The following is a 15,471-nucleotide window of genomic DNA, read 5'->3' as shown; positions in this document are numbered from 1 at the left end:
CAGAGTAAGACAGCATCCAGAGGTCCTGGATGGGTTACGGGAAAGCTGGGGTCTACTCCCTGCTCTGCTCAGACATAGGGGGCTGGATTAAGTGACCTCCACTAATGACCACTAAGGTCACACAGAGAATGGGCACCAGGTTCCTGGGAGTCATCTGCTCCCACAGTTCTGGGAGACCATTGACTCAGGATGCTCCCTGCTGGTGAAACGTAAGCTCCCTGAAGGCAAGCCTGGCTCCCAGAAGCTGGCAATGCACAAACCCACGAGGAACGGAGATCTCTGGGTTTTGCTCAGCACTTGTCTAAGGCCCACTGTTGGCCAGAGCGGCTGGGCTTCCTGACTGCACCCTTCCCTTGTCTACCAGCGGACAGCTCTGGCTGGCTCCAAGACCCCCAAGGGCCAAAATCTGGACAGATCAGCTCAGTCTCACCTGCAGCCTCGCCAAGATACTGGCTTTCTTGGAGTTGGATGAGTAGCTCCTGGAACAGGAGACACTGCAGAACCGCTTGGTCTTGGAGAAGAAGGCCTCCCGTGTACCAACAATGCCACACATCTCACAGACAGCTGGGGGAGAGAAGAAAAGACCAGGACCATGACTCACCTAAGCCCCTCACCAGTGTTTCCTCTGAAGTATAGATATTTATCCAAACCAGCTGAGTAAGTCAGCTCAAGCCCCCACCATGGGAAGGTTAGAAAGAATGCCAAGGACCTGCCACAATCCTATGGGCTGGAACCCCCTGTGAGACTCAGGCAGTTCCCACAGTGCTTTCCTTCAAAGATGACAAGGTGAGAGAAATCCAGGGAAGGGCAAGGATGATGAGGAGCTGACCAGCATGGGACACCCAGGTGAGCAAAGCACATCTCCCCATCTCTGTTTCTAGGACCAAGTCAGTGGCTAGACCTCCCCAGGCCTGGCCACACCAGTCAGAGCCCAGATCGGTGATGCTGACCCACATTACCATCTTCTCGGCAGAGAGGTGGAGGCTGGGACAGCACAATTTGGGGGGGCATGGCCTCAGAGACCCCTAATAAGTCTGTGGTCCTGCTTTTCTGTGTTTGGAGGGATGGGGATGATCTAACTGGAGGGCAGGGCAGGAGAGAAGAGAGAGAACACTCTAATGGACTGGACATAGTCTTGGACAAAGAAGGCCTCCAGGACTCTGGACAGACCCCCTGTGGCAACCTTTGGGTAGGACAGGGCGGGGTGGGGGTGGGGGGGGGCTTGGCTGAAATCTGCATGATGGAACTCCCAAACCAGTAAGAGTAAGATTGATGGGGTATTTGAGAAAAGAACTGGATCAGAGAACCTCTAAAGGGGCTGTACAGCATGGTAGATAGAGCCCTGCCTTGGGAATGAGAAGACCTGGGTTCAAGTTTTGCCTCTGATGTGCTGTGTGACCTTGTGGTCCTTGGCCTGGGGCACAATGTCCTTCTCTGGACTCAATAACCTGTAAGGTCCATGGCAGCCAAGGTCCAACAGACTTAGAGCTGGAAGAAACCTTGGGCCCCTCCTTTTACAGATGAGGACTGAGGCAGAGGGAGAAGGGGCCTGCCCAAGGTGAATGAGGCCAGGAGGGAGCCCAGGGCCCCTGATCCCCACCCCACCCCCCCCAGCCCCAGCTCCTTCTACCCTCGACTCCTCAGCATTTACTCAATGGCCGAGCTTGGATTCAAATTCTAGGCTCTTAACACTACCTCAGTCCCCCAGGGGACAAGGACTATGCACACACACAGAAACGAAGCTGACAAGCTGGGAGCATCCCAGCCTGGCCTCCCTGCCTCCCCTCAAGGGTCACAGACTGCACTTTATGCTCTAAGGTTTCCCAACCACAGAGATCACTTATCCAGGGAGTCTGGTGAGAGAAGTATTCCTGCTCCTCACATGGGGACAAGTGATCCCCCAGGGCCCATCGGGCATTGCTCTGCCACATTCCATAGTGCACGGGCACATGTCTCCAACCTCAGAGGGTTGCTGCCCCTTTCCTTCCCACTGGCAAGCACCTGGTTCAGAGCCACTGCCATCTTGGGAACGAGGGGTGTTGGGGCTGGGCATCAGTATGGGAGATGTGGGCAGCTCTCCGGCCTCCCGGTCATGCAGCTCATTCTCATTGTCACTGGACTCTTCCAAGTAGGAACTGCTCTCACTGCCCAGGCTGCTGTTGTAACCCTGAAAGCTCTCATAGCCCCCAAAGAGCTCCAGCTCCTCCTCTTCCTCCTCCTCGTCATCATCATCATCATCGTCTTCCTCTTCTTCATCCTCCATCCTCTCAGAGGAGGGAGTCTCCTGGGGGGAAAAAGAACAGAGACAGAGGCTGGAGGGCAGAGTTCTTCCCCTTAGACTGTGGGCTTCTGGGGGGCACAGGTTGCCCTTGAATCCCACAAGCCAGGCCATTGTCTGGCACAGACTAGGAGCTTAATAGAAGCCTGCTGGCTGCCTGTGGGGAGGGGGTGTTGGTGGAAAGAAGGGTTTGGGAGGTCACAAAGTGAAGGAGGCCTGGGCCATCCCCAGGCTGGTGACCCCAGCACTAACCTTCCTAAGGGCACCAGGAACACTGGCCCTGAGTCAGTGGAAAAGGTAGCTTTCTTCCTTATCAGGGAAGAATCATCTTGGGACAGGAGCATTAACATACAGCCCCCAATGCAATGACTGAGTCAACAAGTCAACCTGCAATCATTAAACACCTACTGTGAGCCAGGACTGTTAGGTGCCAGAGTGCTACTGAATGATTAATGGGAGCAGAGGGTTGAGAAAAGCCACTCCCCTATCCTGTGTGTGTGTGGGGGGGGGCATGCTTCACCACCCATTGTCTGAACAGAGACCAGTATCACAGGTGGGCAAGGGAGGTAACAAAGTGCTTTCCACAGTCAGAAGGTGGCAATGGGAGGGAAGGGGAATGGCCACAGATTAATAAGACTGGGGAGCTGGGAGCAGAAGGAGCAGATCAAATAGCAAACAGTAAAAGCTTCAAATCTCTAATAATAAGAAACTCCAGCTGCAGTTCTATTTCTGCACTTCAAACTTATAAAATGAGCAAAGGTGACCATAAAAAAATATTAGTCCATGCTGGAGGGTTGGGGGGAGCCAGGTGAAGCTGTTATAGAAGAAACAATTAAATGCTGTAACCAAAATCCCAAACCCTGCATCCCCCAGGAGGTCACCCACACAAAGAGAGGCCCAAAGGTGAGGTGGTAGGACCAAAGATAGCTGTGATTGGTAACGTATCCTGATAAATGGCATCTGAGAAATGCAGAGAAAACCTGGAAAAACACATAGGAACCAGGCCTGCCGAGAGGCTAAAGAGTGCATAGAAGGAGGGCCCATGACCCTCATGATGGCACACCGAAGCCAGGTCTGAGGACAAAACCTCCGTCTCTTTTCAGCAGGTCAGTGAGCTGACTCCTGACTCCAGCGATGGGATGAGGAGAGAGCCATTAGAAGAAGCCTCCATGTGTCTATGGGTTTTGCTTAGCCATATTTCTTTACCATCTCACAAGGATGCTGTTGGATGGTCACCCAGGCAAAAAAGGATCAATTAAAGGGTACCAATTGAAGACTTGAATTCTGGAAAACTTTCTGGGGAAGAAGGTGAATATCAAGTAATCTGCAAACCCCCCCCAAGTTCTTAGAGAGAATAAATAGTATTTATACTAATTATATAAATATATATCTTATATATAATATATATTTCTCTACTTAAATTTACTGCTTATATAAATACTAGCTAGGATTTATATATATGTATATACACATATATATATATGTATATACAGAAAAAAAACTGGGTCTGTATGGAGGAACCCAAAGTGGCTGCAGGGAGAAGGGGTCTAACTAGTGGAAATATGTTAAACACCAATGTGCCCGTATAACTTTTACCAGTGGGGAGGGTGGTTGAAAAATGTGTAACTCATAAATCTGCAAATCTATAAATGCTGACAAACCACCATTAGGCCTTCATTTTTTCATTTTTTTTTTGCAAGGCAATGACTGGCCCAAGGCCACACAGCTAGGTCACTAGTAAGTGTCTGAGGCTGGATTTGAACTCAGGTCCTCCTGCCTCCACTGCACCACCTAGCCGCTCCCTGTAATTGGAAAAATAAAATAAAACATCAATTTTAAAACGAGACAGAGACAGAGAGGGAGAGAGAGAGAGAGAAGGGGTCCAAGGCACAGGGCCTGAGCCTCCACATGAGGCAGTTAGCGCCTTAGTCTTAGGTGCTTAATAAATGCTGATTGCTAATCTGGGCTGGCTCCCTGCCTTCCTCCCCTACAGTGGGCCATCCCAGGCTGCTCGTCTCCACCAGGACGGGGCGGCCAGGTGGCAGTGGGTAGAGCACCGGCCCGGGAGTCCGGAGGACCTGGGTTCAAATCCGGCCTCAGACACTTAATGCCCTAGCTGTGAGACCTTGGCCGAGTCACTCTCCCCACTGCCTTGCAAAACCTGAAAAATAAATAAAAATCAAAAGGCGATGAGGCCGGGGGCCCCTCCCAGGGAACGGGGCGGCCACGCCTCATTCTACCCGCCCCCCTTTGGGGCTGGGGCTTTTGTTGCGGGGGAGGGGCGGCATTTATGCAGCTCCTGGGGCATGCCTGCGGCCAGCTCTGCCAGGGCAGCCCCGACTGCGGCACACCTCACGCATGGGGGCGCGGGGGGGCTGCCAACCAGCACAGTGCCCGGGGGGGGCTCCCTGGGCCTCAGTTTCCCCATCCGTCCCGGCGGCGGTTCAGGCTGCGTGGGGGAGGGGCGAGCGCGTGTCGGCGCCTCCTGTGCGCCTGCGCAGTCTCAGTTTCCCCGGTGTTAAAGGGACACCGCCGCGCGGTCCCCGGGCACGGGCCCCTGGGAGCCGAGCCCCCGACTGGGGCGCACTCACCTCGAGGCCCCGCTCCATGAGGCCACCTGGGCCGCGAAGTCCGAAGCACGAAGCACGAAGTACGAGGCCCTCAGCGCGAGCCCGCCGCCGCCATGGCCGTCGCGCCTTCCGCCCGCTCGAAGCCCATTGGCCCTCGGCCCGGGGCGCCCGGCCAATCGCCGCAGAGAGCACCGGGAAGACCCGCCCACATCGGGACACGTGGGGCCGCTCGGCTTTGTGGGAGGTGTAGTCCCGAGCGTGAGCGGGGAGGAGGGGGTGGGGAGGGACGGAGCCGGGAGGAGACCGGCCGAGGAGACCTTGGGCCCCGGAGTGACGGCCGCCGGGGCCGGAGCACTCTCCTTTCCTTTCCTTTCTTTCCTTTCCTTTCCTTTCTGCAACCCCCCCCCCCAAGTTCTTAGAGAGAATAAATAGTATTTATACTAATTATATAAATATATATCTTATATATAATATATATTTCTCTACTTAAATTTACTGCTTATATAAATACTAGCCAGGATTTATATATATATATATATATATATATATATATATATACACACACACACATATATATATGTGTATATACAGAAAAAAACTTTCCTTTCCTTTCCTTTCCTTTTCTTTCCTTTCCTTTTCTTTCCTTTCCTTTCCTTTCTTCCTTTTTTTTTTTTTTTTTTTTTTTGCCAGGCATTGGGGTTCAGTGGCTTGCCCAAGGCCTCACGGCTTGTCATTATGAAGTGTCTGAGAGCGGATTTGAACTCAGGTCCTCCTGACTCCGGGGCCGGTGCTCTATCCACGCAGCCCCCAGACTGAAGCAAGCCCGGAGGACATCCTGAAGGCGGTTTCACCCCATTATACAGAAGGGGACACTGAGGTCCAAGGAGGATAAAGAACTTGCCCAAAGTCACATGAGTAGTCCAATCAGAGCCAAGATTTAAAGCCACGTGCTGCTCTGACTGAAGAACAATTCATTATAGATTACAAATCGATTAAAGAAGTGTGGATTACAGATGGAAGGGACCTCGTCCACCCCTCCCCCATTTTACAGAGGAGGAAAGTGAGCCACAGAACGAGGGCCTCCCTCCACCAGGGCAGATCTTTACCTCCTCTTGAGACAATGAAGAAGAGGCAGAAACAGGGTTTGAACTCAGGTCCTTCTGACCCCCAGGACTGTTCTCTGCCCACCGTGCCTTGTGGCCTCCCATCATCTCCCTAGCTTCCATACTCCTGCCAGGTGACTCCTCATCCTCCCATCCCCCAGACTCCCCACCTTGGCATCATCGCAGACCCTCTCACCCTCCCTCCCCCCAGACTTTGCCAAGGGCTCTCAGTTTCACCTTTGCAGCATCTCTCGGGGTTCCACCTCTGCAGCATCTGCTGGGTTCACCTCTATGACATTTCTCAAATGTCCCCCCCCTTCTCTCCTCTGACCCTGCCACCAATCTGGTGTAAATCCTCATTATCTCATGCCCAGACCATTGTAATAACAGCTGCTGGATCTCTCTGCCTCAAGCTCCCCCCCCAATTCATTCTCCATTCAACCACTAAAGTAACTTTTCTAAAACCCACGTCTGACCACACACCTCCTATTCAGTCACCTCAACTCCCTATTGCCTTCAGGCGCAAATACAAGATCTTCTTGGCATTCCAAGCCCTTCTTAGGCTAGCCCCCTCCCAGCTTTCCAGGCTTTTCCCTGACACATATGTTCTTTGATTGATGACCTTGATCTCCTGTTGTGACGTACATCTCCAGACTCCAGTCATTTTCTTTGGCTATTCCCCCATGCCTGGAATGGTTTGCCTCCTGGGCTCTGCCACCTGCGAACTTACCTTCTAGTTTGCGTTAGAATTCCATCTTTTACCAAGTCTACTCATTCCCCTTATAGCTGGCACCTTCCCTCTATTGATTATCTTCAGTTTATTCCATCTGTAGCTTGTTTGTTAATAGTTGTTAACATTGTCTTCCCCATCAGAGCGGGAGCTTGTTGAGGGCAGGAACTGCCTTTTACTTTCCTTCCTATATCTAGGATTTAGCAATTTTTGGCACATGTGGGCATCTATTCCTATCTATGACTGTTTATTGTTGACCTGATTTAAAAATGGAAAACTACATAATGGTCTGTTTAATCTCCAGACAAACAACCTGGGACGCTGTGCCTGCCCTGTCCTGGGTGCCACAAGAGATGGATCACAGAAACAGATTTAAAACTGGAAGGGACAAGAAAAACGACAGAATTCAGCATCCTCTTTTTTACAGGTAAGGAAACTGAAGCCCAGTGGGATTAGGTCACTTGTCCGCTGTTACCCATCTACTAAGGCAAAGATGGAATCTGAACCCAGATCTTCCCGATTCCAAATGAAGAGCCCTATTCCCTATATCAAATAGCTTTATGGGTCTGAATTTGGGGGGGGGGTTGTTTTCTTTTTTTTGCAAGGTAATGGAGTTAAGTGTCTTGCCCAAGGCCACACAGCTGGGTCATTATGAAGTGTCTGAGGCTGGATTTGAACTCAGGTCCTCCTGACTCCAGGGCCGGTGCTCTATCCACTGTGCCACCTAGCCGCCTGGGTCTGAGTTTTTGAGCTAGACTTTAAGGAATTAAAAATGGAATAAGATAGAAAAAGGGCATTCTAAGCACAACAAATGAGCTTGAGCAAAGGCCTAGAAAGAACATGAAAGCAGCACAGGGAAAGATGTATTTCCAGTAAATCCTGTAGTCCAGATTGGCTAAAGCATAGGAAAAAATAAGCAAGAAAATATGAGAAAAGACTAGGACTATAGAGCAAGGCCACATTACAGGATTATTGAATTTTGTCCTTCTTCCTGCAGCAAAACCCTCCTATCCAGTACGTTCTACCCCTAATTAGAATCAAAGATGCTTAAGAACAGGAATTGTCCCAATTTCTTTGTTTCCTCAGTATTTAGTGCAGTAAATATTTTTTTTTCATTTCAATTCCATTTTAAAGAGACTCAAAAGAAGGAAAATTATTTGTTTGAAGTCATTGAACCTTTCCCCTCTGACTCCACTAATACCCTCAGATTCCGTGGCATGGTCCCTTCAATACACTTTGCATTTCAAACTGGACTAAACTACCAGAGAAGAGAAGGAAAAAAGGAGAAACAAATATTCTAGTGTCTAAAAGGAGAAAGAAGGGAGAAATTGTTATTTTGCTTAATTGCAGGGAATGAGAAGACCATACAATTATAGAGGACTGGGTGGGGGAAATGGCGTTTGATGAAAAAAGGAGAGTTGAAAACATACACATATTCCACATCCATAAGAAAACAGAACAAAATATAAGCAAAAAGAATTTCGATGAACACTATGTTCACTTTTTAAAATTTTCTCTTCTGTTTTTCCTTCCTATCCCTGGTTTTCTTTCTTTCACCTTAGTGCTAATTCCTCATACACAAAATGACTAATACGTAAACCTCTAAACCCAAATGTATATGTACAACATTGGTTACTGAGGAGAGGGGGATAGGAAGGGAGGGTGAAAGAAAATTGTGTAACTTATAAATATGCAAGTTGATGAAAAAACTTTCATAACGTGTAACTGGAAAAATAAAATGAAATGTGAATCAAAAACAAAAAAGAAAACATACACTTAGACTCAACACCAAGTCATACACCAACTGTCTCAACTGGAGGAGAAAAAATCTGGGAAAGATCAAGAGAAAGAATAATGCTGGAGAAGGAATAATCACAAACCAAACAAAAATATCCTCATCCTACAGGGAGAAAGTAAAGGGGAGGAAGAAAAGAATCTAAAGGGGTGCTTCAGATTGTCCCTTAGACACTTGGGGAATAACTAAATAAACTGCTGCTTATAAATGGGAATATTATTACACCATAAGGAATAAGGCAAGTCCAGAGAATCCTGGATAGTATGAACTGATGCAGATTGACGTGATCATTTGTTAAAACAAACAAAAAACAAAAAAACCCCAACCTACAACTGGTTGTAAAGAAAAACAATTTTGCAGTTTTGCACAACTTCAAAACTCTGATCTGGGTCTCCTGTGTGGCACCACAGTGACTAGAGCTCAGAGTATAGAGTTGGGCAGGTCAGAGTTCAAATCCAGCCTTGGACACTCACTAGTTGTGTAATCCTAGGCAAGTCACTTTACTTTTGCTGCCTCATGTTCCTCATCTGTAAAATGGGTATAATGATAGCAACGACCTCCCAGGGTGGTTTTGAGGATCAAATCAGATAATTTTTGTAATGTGCTTAGTACAGTAATAAGCAGGATATTTTTAGTCTTTTTTTAATCAGTCATGGCTGACTCTTTGCCACACAGCTAGCGTCTGAGGCACGATTTGAACTCAGAGCTTTCTGACTCCAGGCATTCTATCTAGTGTGCCACCTAGTTGCCCAAGCACTATATTAATGTTAGTTGTCATTATTATTATTATTATTGAGGCCCAGAGTGATGTTCTATTCCTCATCCTGATCGGCTAAACAGATAGGTTACCCTTGTACAAGGTTGCCCTTGTAAAGGCCCCATGACAGGAGCTGTGGCCACTTCCTCCTTCAATTTCTTGAATCTTTCCCTGAGGGATGCTGTTGGCAGAGAAAGGCCTAAAGCTTCCTCCGTTGAGTCTAACAGTGGACCCCTTGAAATGGGCCTTGGTCCCAAATTTTGCTCACTTCTTCACTGTTTTGATTGAAAGAGACTGATCCAGAGAGAGGTCAGCCTAAGCTGAGACAGAAGTCACCTAGCGCAATGCCACACTTAGATCAATCAATCAATATTTATTAAGTCTATTATGTGCCAATCACTGTATTTTTGGATATGAACGCGGTGGGACCAATGTTACACAGAAACTGTGCCGGGTGAGTCTTCTCTCCCTCAAAGACCAGGGTATGAAAGGTGAGAGTACCCCTGAGGGATTGGGGAGAAATTGTGCACTTTTGTTATGAACTGAAGTAAATTTTCCCTTTTAAGAATTAATGTAGGGCAGCTAGGTGGCACAGTGGATAAAGCACCGGTCCTGGAGTCAGGAGTACCTGGGTTCAAATCCAGTCTCAGACACTTAATAATTACCTAACTGTGTGACCTTAGGCAAGCCACTTAACCCCATTGCCATAAATAAATAAAATGATTTTTTAAAAATGTTTTACAAATCCTGAATGTAGACAAGGAGGCAAGGGAAACAAAAGAAGTGATAAAAGAAGTGATTTCAGAGAATTCTGGGAAGATTTGTATGACCTGATGCAGAGAGAAAAAAGCAGAACCAGGAAAATAAAGCCAAAAAGATGAAGCATGGTAAAGAAAACAGCTTTGAAAGACTCAAGAACTCTGATTAATGAAATGACCAGCTATGTCTCTAAGCAGCCTATTAGTAGCCCACATTACCCTGTTCTGTACAAATGATGAACCCGAGGTGTAGAATGAGATAGGCATTTTTAGACATGATCATATTTGAATTTGTTTTGTTTGATTCTGCTAATTTGTTATAAATGTTCCCTTCCTTACTTTCTGTTTTTAAATTGGGTGGGGGGGATTGCAGTTGTGAAGGATGAAAGAAAGCTAGCAATACTGATGCCATGCCATTGAAACATTTCTTTAAAAGCCCAAAAGAGATCAGAAGAAAGTTCAGGGGGAAGCCCAGACTAGCTGAATTGCTTTGAAAACAACATATGGGGGATAGCTAGGTGGTGCAGTGGATAGAGCAGCAGCCTTGGAGTCAGAAGGGCCTGAGTTCAAATTCAGACTCAGAGACTTAATAATTACCCAGTTGTGTGATCTTGGGCAAGTCATTTAACCCCGCTGCTTTGAAAAGACAAGGAAAAAGAAAATAATATGTGGTATAATAACCTTTAACAATTTTATTGTCTTCTCAATGAGGGGAGTGAGGGTGGAGGGAGAGAACTTGGAACTCAAAATTTTTTTAAACCAATGTTAAAAATCGTTTCTAGGGGCGGCTAGGTGGCCCAGTGGATAGAGCACCAGCCCTGGAGTCAGGAGGACCTGAGTTCAAATATGACCCCAGACAGTTAATAATTCCCTAGCTGTGTGGCCTTGGGCAAGCCACTTAACCCCATTTGCCTTGCAAAAAAAAAAAAAACAACAAAAAACCTTAAAAAAATTTATTTAAAAAAATTAAAAAACTACCTGGAGAGAACAGGATAGGAAAAACCCTATACATGAGTAAGTCTTCAGAGTGAGGGGAATGTTTCCTTTTGTGTCCAGTGGCTGGTGGCTAGTGAGGAGTTTAGTGTCACACATAGCAGGCTCTTCCTAAATGTTTGTTGATTGTCATTTATCATGGCTCCGCCAAGTTACTCTCTATATGGCTTCGGCTAAGCTTCTGCAATTTGGCAATTCTTATTTTCCTCTGTAAAATGAGAAGCTTGAATTAGATGACCTTGGAGTGGAGCCTTCTGCCTCTGAATTCTTTGACTCAATATAATGAGGATGAGGATGAGGATGATGATGACGATCAGAGGTTTAATCACCTCAATTCACAGAAGAGGAAACTGAGCAACATCCCCCACCCCCAACAATGCTGATGGGAAGCAAATTGTGAATCCCTTTTCACAGTGGTTGCTAAGCAACGGGCATGCCTCCTCCCTTCCAGGCTGCAGGGTGAGGCTGCCTCCAGGACCAGGAAGGATGGCATCAGAAGCTACAACTTGGGCACTCATCCCTTTGGCAAATCTGGGCTTGGCAGCCACTCAGGGTGACAAAGAACTGTCCTGCCTGCCCTGCTGGCCTCCCCTTGGGCTCCCCCCACACATTTAGGTCTGGACTGGTATAGAATTATTATGGGAAGGGATCCTAGAAGTATTGAGTCCAATCTGGCCATTTTACAGATGAAGCCCAAAAACTGGAAGGGGCATTGCTTAAAGTCACTTGGTCACTTAATAGGAGAGTCAGACTTTGAATGAATCATTCAATCAATAACTATTTAAACTATTTTAATCCTATAAATATTTAATTTGTTTTCCAATTATATATAATCATAATTTCTACCAGTCATCTTTTGCAAGGTTAGGAATTTTACAATTATCCCCCTCCCTCCTCTCCCCAACAGAAGGCAGTCTGATAGTCTTTACATTTGTTTCCATGATAGGCATGGATCAAAACTGAATGTATTGAGAAAAAAAAATAGATCCTTAAGGAAGAAAGAAAATAATAGAGATAGCACAATTATGTAATCCATAAGGAAACTTTTAAAAACTGAAGATAATAATCTTTGGTCCTTGTTTGAACTCCATAGTTCCTTCTCTGCATATAGATGGTATTCTCTTTCACAGATCCCCCAAATTGTCCCTGATCATTACACTGATGGAGTGAGCAAATCCAACAAGATTAGGCATCACCCCGTGTTGTTGTTAAGGTGTACAATGTTCCAGTTCTGCTCATCTCTCTCAGCATCAGTGCATGCACATTTTCCCAGGCTTCTCTGAAATCCCATCCCTCCTGATTTCTAACAGAACAATAGTGTCCATCAATAACTATTAAAAAAAAAGCTTCAGGGTTACAGGACACTTGAGGATGGAAATAGAGCAGGAACTATAATCTGGGTTGGAACCCAGGTTCTCCAAATCCATATACATATATATATATATATATATATATATATATATATATATATATATACATATATATGTATATGTATATATATATTATTTTTTAGTGAAATAATTTATTTAATTTGAATTTTAGAAGCCATTCCCCAATTGAAGGACATTCACTTAATTTCCAATTCTTTGCCACCACAAACAGGGCTGCTATGAATATTTTTGTACAAATGATGCTTTTACCTTTTTTCTTCATCTCTTCAGGGTATAGACCCAGTAGTGGTATTGCTGGATCAAAGGGGATGCACATATTTGTTGCCCTTTGGGCATAATTCCAAATTGCTCTCCAGAAAGGATGGAGGAGTTCCCAGCTCCACCAACAATGTATTAGTGTCCCAGATTTCCCACATCCCTTCCAACAATGATCATTGTCCTTTCTGGTCATATTGGCCAGTCTGAGAGGTGTGAGGTGGTACCTCAGAGATACTTTAATTTGCATTTCTCTAATAAGTAGTGATTTAGAGCAATTTTTCATGTGACTATGGATCGCTTTGATTTCCTCACCTGTAAATTGCCTTTGCATATCCTTTGACCATTTGTCAGTTGGGGAATGGCTTTTTTTTTAAAATTTTACCCAATTTTCTGTATATTTTAGAAATGAGTCCTTTGTCAGAAATACTAGTTATTAAAATTATTTTCCAGTTTATTACATTTCTTTTCATCTTGGTTATAGTGGTTTTGTCTGTGCAAAAGTTTTTTAATTTAATGTAATCATAATCATCTAGTTTGTTTTTAGTGATGTTCTCCATCCCTTCCTTGGTCATAAACTGCTTCCCTTTCCATAGATCTGACAGGTAAACCTAGTTTGCTTATAGTATTGTTTTTTATGTCTAAATCCTGTATCCATTTTGATCTTCTCTTGGAATAGGGTGTGAGGTGTTGGTCTAATCTAAGTTTCTTCCATACTAACTACCAATTTTCTCAAAGTTTTTATTGAAGGCAGGGTTTTTATCCCCAAACCTTAGCTCTTTGGGTTTATCAAACAGCAGATTACTATAATCATTTCCTGCTATTGCACTTACTCTATTCTACTGAATAACTCTACTGAACTCGATTTCAATACCAGACAGTTTTGATGACTGATGATTTATAATAAAATTTTAGATCTAGTAAGGCTAAGGCACCTTCTTTTGCACATTTTTCATTAAATCCCTGGAAATTCTCAACTTTTTATTTCTCCATATGAATTTACTTATGATTTTTTTTCTAACTCATTAAAGTAATTTTTTGGAATTTTGATTGGCAGGGCACTAAATAGGTAGTTTAATTTTGGTAGAATTATCATTTATTATATTAACTCAACCTATCCATGAGCAGTTGACATTTCCTTAGTTATTTAAATCTGATTTTATTTGTGTAAGAAGTGTTTTGTATTTATTTTCAAAGTCTATCTGCCTTGGCAGATAGACTCCCAGGTATTTTATATTGTCCGAAGTGACTTTGAATGGGATTTCTCTTTCTAGATCTTTCTGCTGCATCTTGCTAGTCATATATAGAAATGTTGAGGATTTATGAGAGTTTATTTTATATCCTACGACTTTGCTAAAGTTGCCAATTTCTAGTCATTTTTTAGATGATTTTGGGGGGATTCTCTAGGTAGACCATCATGTCATCTGCAAAGAGTGAGAGTTTGTCTCCTCCTTCCCAATTCTAATTCCTTCCATTTCTTTTTTTCTCTTATTGCTGAAGCTAACATTTCTTTTTTTTTTTAGTTTTTTTTTTTTTTTTTTTTTTTTTTAGTTCTTTTGCAAGGCATGGGGTTAAGTGGCTTGCCCAAGGCCACACAGCTAGGTAATTATTAAGTGTCTGAACCCGGATTTGAACTCAGGTACTCCTGACTCCAGGGCTGGTGCTCTATCCACTGTGCCACCTAGCTGCCCCCTGAAGCTAACATTTCTAATATGATAATGAATAGTAGTGGTGATAATGGGCATCCTTATAGTGATGTTTGTAACATCATTTGAGGTTATATTTGGTCAAACAATGAATTCATCCCTAAAATGCTGCTAGATTTATTGAATTTCCCACTTGAAGTTTCTTTGGCAATACTGGATCAATATGACCCACAGGCCGGAGGTACCCCACCCCTGAAGGGGAGGGGGTAGGGAAGGAAAGCTCTCTTCTAAGCACTTTACAAATACTCTGATTTGATTTTCTCTTTTATCCTGGGAATATGCTGTTATTTTTCCTATTTTACAGATGAAGAAACTGAGACAAGCAGAGGTTAGGCAACTTGCTCAATCAGGGTCATTCAGCTAGAAAGTATCTAAGGTACCACTGGAAGTTAGGTCTTCACGACTACAAAACCAGCACTCAATCCACAATATCACCTAATGGTTGCTACCCCACCCATCACCACCGAGAAGAGATGGCTGAACCATACCTTAGAGGACCAACTCAGGGTTGGATGTGGGATGGAGAGGGGTCCTGGAGTCAGAAAGACTCATCTACCTAAATTCACATTTGGCCTCAGACATTTACCAGTTGTGTGATCCTGGGCAAGTCACTTTGCCCTGTTTACCTCAGTTCCCTCATCTATAAAATGAGTTGGAGAAGGAAATGGCAAAGCACTTCAGCATCTCTGCCATGGAAACCCTAAATGGGGTCACAAAGTTAGACATGATTGAAATGACCAAACAACAAAACCAGATTTCATCTCTTAAAAGAAAATGTGGGCTAGGTAATCTCAAAGGGTCCTTCTACCTCTAAATCTATGACCTTTCATCAGAAAATTAGCTGAATGGGGAAATGGGTGGATGAGCCTTTAAACCCAGGTCATTTACAGGACTAGAAAGATCACTATATTTCTTTATTTCCAGAATGAGTCTTCCTTTCAATCTTGTGGATGAATGTTAGCTGGCATTTGTATAGTTCTTAAGGTTTGTGAAAGGTTTTACATGTTATCTCATTATTACTACTCCTATTTTACAGATGAGGAAACTGAGGTGCAGAAAGATCAAGTGGTCTACGCAGCCTCACATGGCAATCAGATCTCCCTGATTCCAGTACCAGGATTCAGACTCTTCTACT

At 44.7% G+C, this 15,471-nt stretch overlaps 1 protein-coding gene and 1 long non-coding RNA gene across 8 annotated transcripts in view; one reads left to right on the top strand and one right to left on the bottom strand.

The window, feature by feature from the left end:
- The window catches only part of L3MBTL2 (L3MBTL histone methyl-lysine binding protein 2), a 21,489-nt gene extending 16,520 nt beyond the window's left edge, over window positions 1-4,969 (bottom strand). For 6 of the 7 annotated variants that reach the window (XR_012476326.1, XR_012476327.1, XR_012476328.1 and 3 more), the window contains exons 1-3: window positions 4,870-4,969; window positions 2,002-2,284; window positions 431-564 (exon numbers count right to left, since the gene is read on the bottom strand). Coding sequence is in view for 4 of the 7 variants with exons in the window: in XM_074227011.1 (XP_074083112.1) it covers window positions 431-564; window positions 2,002-2,284; window positions 4,870-4,887 (435 nt within the window). In the remaining 3 variants the exon portion in view is untranslated. Of the gene's footprint in view, window positions 1-430; window positions 565-2,001; window positions 2,285-2,530; window positions 3,645-4,869 lie in introns of those variants that run through there. The other variant, XM_074227013.1, reaches the window with a different exon arrangement.
- LOC141515446 (uncharacterized) lies at window positions 2,442-15,471 on the top strand. The gene is made up of 3 exons (XR_012476330.1): window positions 2,442-3,586; window positions 6,986-7,108; window positions 15,373-15,471. It is a non-coding gene; the product is annotated as an uncharacterized LOC141515446 (long non-coding RNA).

This window comes from Macrotis lagotis, chromosome 2 (genome assembly GCF_037893015.1).
Source record: "Macrotis lagotis isolate mMagLag1 chromosome 2, bilby.v1.9.chrom.fasta, whole genome shotgun sequence".
NCBI classification, from domain to species: Eukaryota; Metazoa; Chordata; class Mammalia; order Peramelemorphia; family Peramelidae; genus Macrotis; species Macrotis lagotis.
The sequence above is the reverse complement of the archived record's forward strand: the minus strand, read 5'-3'. Positions and strand labels throughout refer to the sequence as shown.